The 6,587-nt window shown below is 38.5% G+C and overlaps 1 protein-coding gene across 4 annotated transcripts in view; it reads left to right on the forward strand.

The window, feature by feature from the left end:
• The window catches only part of LOC126976340 (transcription factor cwo), a 29,561-nt gene extending 23,389 nt beyond the window's left edge, over nucleotides 1-6,172 (forward strand). For 2 of the 4 annotated variants that reach the window (XM_050824666.1, XM_050824821.1), the window contains exons 5-9: nucleotides 41-226; nucleotides 1,123-1,322; nucleotides 3,236-3,406; nucleotides 4,257-4,344; nucleotides 4,989-6,172. In XM_050824666.1, the coding sequence (XP_050680623.1) occupies nucleotides 41-226; nucleotides 1,123-1,322; nucleotides 3,236-3,406; nucleotides 4,257-4,344; nucleotides 4,989-5,194 (851 nt within the window). In that variant the 3' untranslated portion in view covers nucleotides 5,195-6,172. The remainder of the gene's footprint in view (nucleotides 1-40; nucleotides 227-1,122; nucleotides 1,323-3,235; nucleotides 3,407-4,256; nucleotides 4,345-4,988) is intronic. The other 2 variants (XM_050824742.1, XM_050824901.1) reach the window with 2 other exon arrangements.
• Nucleotides 6,173-6,587: the final 415 nt, after the last annotated feature.

The raw sequence follows: 6,587 nt of genomic DNA on the forward strand, positions 1-6,587 counted from the left end.
GTAGCTTACAAGAGTATACTATGTAAGTACTTGATTCCAGCGAATGGTCTGCGTGAGAAGTCCCGTCTACACGCTGGCTCGTCATCAGAGACCACCAGCTCGTCCGGGAGCTCGCACGGCTACGCGGTCAAGGTCATCCAACATCCTAAACCGCCACCTGTATTCCCACGGGAACCCTTAGTACCGGAGAGGCCCTTGGAATCGTATCATATGGAGTGCGATCGAGGTATTTCTTCATTTTTTTTATTATAATTTGGAGATTAAAATACATTTAAATCCTAGGATCTATTGTGCCTCCTGCTTGCGATAGCTCACCTACCCTCAACTCCATATATCAAAAAATGAGATGTGGAAAACGTGTGCCCTTACTGTGCTGTCTTCAATTATATCCTCAAGACCTATTACTTCTAAGGGGCGTAGGATCCTCAGAGGGCTTAGGCAGGGCACGCCCTTTACTTTGAGTAAAAGTACTTTAAGGTACTCCAACCTGATTGTGGTAAAGGCCTCGCATTCCAGTAGGATGTGTTATGGGTCTTCAGCGGCTTCACAGCAGAATCTGCTGATCTGATCGAGGTATGGTATATAAATAGTTATTACCTATTATAATGTACTACAGATTTCTCTACCAATGTGACGCAATAGGAGCGACCGACCTGATTCCTCAATGATTCTTCCTGATTTTGAATCATTACATAAGTGTGGTACCAGCGCTCTTCGACATCCTTGTACCTCGTCTAGTATTGGAATACTGGTGCTGAAAATATCAAGCGATTCCCGATTCCGCGGTAATCTGGAACTTGGACGGCACAGGCAAATTAGCTTCGAAGAAACTGGTGGTCATAATAGCCAATAGACAATACTTCTTCTAGTTGGCCGCAGGTCCGGCCACCTTTGGAGCATCTCTCTAATCTCTTGCCTGGTGCACTCCAGTATCATCTCGGTACTATTTGGCCGCGTGCAATGCAGACCTACTAGAATTGTCCTAGTAGAAAGATACAGTGCTCTGTGAACATCTTGATTGCTGGGGTTTGCTAAGAGACGTCGCTTGTTAATAGGAAAGACAAAAATAGAATTCGTACTAGGATATTTTTTAATTACTGATTTTAAAATGGCAACTTTCAGTTGTTGCAGACCCAGTATGCGTAGAAGAAAACGGTGTCACTGCACAAGACGTGGCAGCACTTCCTCTGGACGGACCACGGCTCAAGCGAGATCAGACCCTGCGGAAGGTGCGTAAGCTGGACCACGGGGAGGACTTCCTACATTCATACAAGTTCAAGAACTCCATAGAAAGGAGGTTTTCGAGATCGCAGGATAACGAGGTAACTTTGGAAAAAAATATACCAGTGCTAATAACTCGACACCATGATAAGCAAACATAAAGTGTTTTTTTTTTTTTAATTGGAAACATTTTTATGGATTTTGTGTGTATTGCATGAGACTGATCTGTTACGTTCAGCTATGGAACGCTCGTTCAGATAAAGTCGGCTCGATTCGACTCGATCGAAGTTCAGCGCGATAAGTCAGAGCAACCAGAAAATTATTAACCTCGCCTTAATGAAGTTTCCACTTCTGTCGTGTTAAACTAAACACCATTTATCTTCCAACGCCAAATATAAATATCAATAAATAAGATCAAATAAGTATTTTTCATTGCTTATGAAAGAAACTTGATAAATCCTATAGATTAGATGGCCCTTTTAGCAATATTTTCAAAATATTTATATTTTATCGTATATATAACGTATCTCTAGTTACGGATATATTGCTATCACTGTTTAATGACAAAATCTTATATAATTATGTCCTAAATTAGTTAGTCCAATGCTATCTGTCGATAGGTTATTGAAATGTAAGTAAGCATAAAAGGATAGTTTTGTCTACCTCTAGTAAGTTAAACTAAGGATAGACAGGTTATCGAAAACGGCCGTAAAGTCTATCTATCTAGTTTATCTGATATCGTGTTGTTTTAGCGCTAATAAACTATTGTTAAATAGCAAGAAAACTAAATATATAAAATTTACTGTACCAAATGTTAAACGGAGAGGTGATAAAACCGGTGGAATCTGCTATATTTCTTGGCATTACTCTGGATTCCAAATTACAATGGGACCCTCGCAATTTTGAAGAATTGGCTAATAAACTTAATTTTACGTTACATAATATAAAAAAAATTAGACAATTAACTGACATTGATATGGCGCGACAAGTATACTTTAGTTATTTCCATAGTACCTATTATGTCCTATGGTATATTGTTATGGGATAGTGCAGCCGATATTAATACCATGTTTATGCTGCAGAAGAGCGCTATTCGCGGTATTTATAGCCTAGGTCCTAAAGTATCATTGAGAGCAAAAATTAAAGAGATTAACAACTTGACGGTTGCTTCTTAATATATTCTTGATAATGTAATGTATGTTCATAGGCACATAAGTGAATTTGCTAGAAACTGTCATAACCATAATGTTAACACCATGAACAGAAATAAACTTATTTTGAATAAAATATTATAATTCGAATCTCTCACAATATTGTGTATGTATGATCAAAAAGTGTGTATATAAATTCATTATGTATATATATAAAGGAAAGTCCTTATGAGCTGTGCAGGTTGGTACCATCCGTAGAATTCGACCACCGGACGTTACGTCAAAATGCATAATTCTACCCTCAATATTGACTATTGTTGGCAGAAAATTCTTGCCAGCAACATTGATGAATCAAATACCGGCTGTAATTTTCTCGAACCATTAAAACCTTTAAGCTTAGACAAAACTTTAATTTTTTTTATGATAATAAAGGAAAATACGAGCAGGACGTTCAGCTGATGGTAATTGGTACGCCTTGCCGATTACAATGTAGTGCCGCTCAGGATTCTTGAAAAACCCAATAATTCTGAGCGGCATTACAACTGCGCTATTCACCTTGAGACATAAGATGTCAAGTCTCATTTTCCCAGTAATGTCACTAGGCGGCGCCCTTCATACCGAAACACAGCAATGTTTACACAATACTGCTTCACGGCAGAAATAGGCGCCGTTGTGGTGCCCATAATCTAGCCGGCATCCTGTGCAAAGGAGCTTCCCACTGGTAAAAGTACTGGTAGTTAAGTTGGGAGTTTCTTACGAATTTCTTCTCTCCCAGCGCGATATTATTTTCCGGGGAATTAAAAACTATCAATTTTGAGAAAATAAATAAAATAGTTTTCTATACTCTGTTCCGTTTTTGTTAGCAGGCCGCGGCCTCCCAAGTTCGCGGACACATTCACTCCAAGTTGTACTCACACAAGCGGCGCCGCGCCGCCAAGCCTGCGACCACACCTTCCACCTCCACCACCTCCACCTCCACCACCTCCACCTCCGGCTCCACCGAGGACACCTCCGCCAGGGACACCTCGCCGCAGGTACCCACGACGCATATGATAAGTAGCAAGTCATTGAGGGGCCCTACAAGAACATCAAGTATCGAACAATTCAAATTCAAATATTTTTATTACTACTACCACCCATTCCAAAATGAATGCCTCAGACCTGAGAAGAATGGGCGCAACAAACTCAGCGGGCTTTTTTTTTCATCGAATAAATATGTTTACAAAGTAATATTGTACAATTAAACTTATTTTTTAATAGCCTGAGGGCGGTCACTCCATTCCCAATCTGTGGTATCATTAAGAAAGTCATATATAAATAATATATAATCGTACCTATGATATATTAATCTACTTAATAAAAGCCACAAACTTAGAATATATTAGCGTATAGAGGACCTGATAGCCCGATATTGTGTAATCAATTTTATCAGCTAGTGGTTTAGTATTTAAAATACAAAAAAAGTTAATGCTATGCGGAATCCACTCTTTATAACTATTAATAACTAAATATTTCCAAAAAGCTGGCAACGCTCCTCTGATTCAAGAGAATGTGGCCGGCGGTGATCACTCTTCCAAAAAAAATGTATTTTACTGTTTAAAGGGCGCCGTAGCTCATGAAATTTCTGAGAATTAACAACTTGTCTTAAGGCGATGAGCGATTGCGATGCCACTAAGAATTTTGGGATTATTCGAGAACCCCGAGAGCGGCAAGGCGTACTTATCCTATCAGGTGACGTCTTGCTCAAGTGCCCATTTTCGTAATAAAAACAAATGAGATGATATACACTTTGGGACTTCTCACAAAATTAACCCTATTTTAATGTTTTGATGGACTGTTTGTCATTCGTCCTTACTGTTCGTTAACATAACATCTGTGTCGCAGGACACGTCGAGCGAGTCTCCACATCAACACCAGTATGACAAACCGACGCCCACGCAGTTTGTGCCGGTTTTCGCTTTAAATTCACTCGGTATGTATGATAGTACTTCTTAATAGTAATTTGCATGTGTGTTCCTTATCACTTAAGGATATACGGAACTGTTATGCACCGTTATTTTAAAATTACTAAATAAATAAGTTATAATTACTGGACACATTTATGATGTAAAAAATAAACAACAATGGCAAACATTATCCAAGACAATTATAGTAAATTATTGACAAATTTCCATTATACACTTTACCTAAGTACGTATATAGTACGGACTAACTCGCCAATAAGTACTTAGTATTCACAATTCTCAATGTTATTCATAAATCGCTGGGCAAAAATGACCTCGCAAAATACTACCACAAATATACCTTGTTTTGTTATATGTTGTTACTGAGTGTTATTCAAATTCAAATATTTCTATACAAAATATAATGTGACATCACTTATTAAAGGTGAACAACTACCACCCATTCCAAAAACAATGCCTCAGACCTGAGCAGAATGGCCGCAATAAACGCAGCGGGCTTTTTTTTGTTAGATACATCAAAAAATATGTTTACAAAGTATATTAACTAAACTTATTATTTAATAGCCTGAGGGCGGTCGCTCCATTCCCAATCAGATTGTTAGTTCTCCATTATTAACATATAAGAAATAATGAAGGTATTATTATGTTACAGGTAAATACTACGTGCCATTGAGCGTCGATTACGCGTGCTTGACGCGTCACCTTGGTTCGTACGACGCCCTAGACGCTCGGGCCGTTCAGTTGAGTGCGCCCTTACACCCCGTCACCATACACGTTAACTTCCAGCCCTGTATGACCTACCACTTGAAGCGGGAACCCACCGACAGGGACTGGCGGAGCGTTCAGATGGCCGTCTAAAGCCTCGCCACACAAGCGGGCGTTTAAATGACGCTACAGCGGTTTGTGACGGCAGCTAACATTGTCAACGTGAGAAGTAGAAGAAATGAAAAAATTCTATTTGAGCTTTTAGATAATGCCAGAAACTTTCAAGCAGTGTTTAACGTGTTTAAAACATTTGGAAGTGACAAAATATATTTAAGATGTGATTACTTATATGTATCTATGTTTATTGCCTTATTTATAGAAAGCTAAGAGTTGAATACATTATGTAATAGTTTCAATAAAACGCGCGTTTTGTTTTGTATAAGAAACGCTCAGCTTTTTAAAAATAAGGTCCTAAAGATATATTTTAGTTATTATGGTGAATGTGTACAAGACTGGAAACTATAAATACATTCAGTGTTGTTAGTTGGGGCTGTGATAACGAAAGTAGCTAGTCAAGGTCGGGGCTAACTTTTCATGCTTGGTTTTGTGATTTTATTTGTATTATTCCTGTGTGTCTTTCACGAGTTAGGCTGCTTGGCCACTGAAGTGGAATGGACAGGTGCGAAGCGGATCTGTGCCAAATTTACCAATAGGTTTGCTAAAATCTCTGCTCAGCTGTAGTGGGCAGGGATTTGAAAGCTTGAACATGACAGCATAGGGGCACAGTCCACACCTTCCCAATGCATCAGTCACACGCTCCGGTACCTCGTGTATAAGGCGGCCTTATGCTGTCGCAGTCTCGCTAGCGACTGCGCTGCGATTGTGTGCCGATAATACACTTACTTAGCTAGATAATTAGAATGAAAATAAATTCTTTAAATCCATAGGAATTTTTACCTTAGAGTGAATCAACAATTTCACGGAAGAGAAACAATTTTGATATTTTTAAAGAAATATCCCTTCACTTCTGGAGTAATTAAATTTGTAACCAAAATTTATATTCTGGCTTCAAAAAAAATATTATATCAAAAAACAAAAATTTAAGTTGGAACCTGAGAGTTGCACAAGACATACGAACACACGTAAAAATTAAAATTTAGTTTAGTATGAAACGTGCAGTGAGATTTGACATGAGTTTGAAATAGTAATTACAGTTGGGCGACGAAGTATAATCCGGCTAAGTTTGAAACCGAACGTAGTGGATATCGGCCATCTCCGTTTTTTACAAGATTATAGCCGTCATCAATGAATGATAGATTCATGACTGCACGTTTCATACAATCGAGTGAATCGCTTTTTTCTTAGAGAGTTTAACTAGGCTACTTAGTGTCGTTGGCACCATTTGCGAATTGTGACTACACAAATCTGGCGAATAATTCGATCGTGAACAATGTGTGTACTAATCGCAGCGCTTCAAATTGTTTATGTATATTAAATTTTAGCTGTTATGTATTTACCAGAGATTAGACATCCATAATACACAGCA

The sequence above is a fragment of the Leptidea sinapis genome, chromosome 1, assembly GCF_905404315.1.
Source record: "Leptidea sinapis chromosome 1, ilLepSina1.1, whole genome shotgun sequence".
NCBI lineage: Eukaryota > Metazoa > Arthropoda > Insecta > Lepidoptera > Pieridae > Leptidea > Leptidea sinapis.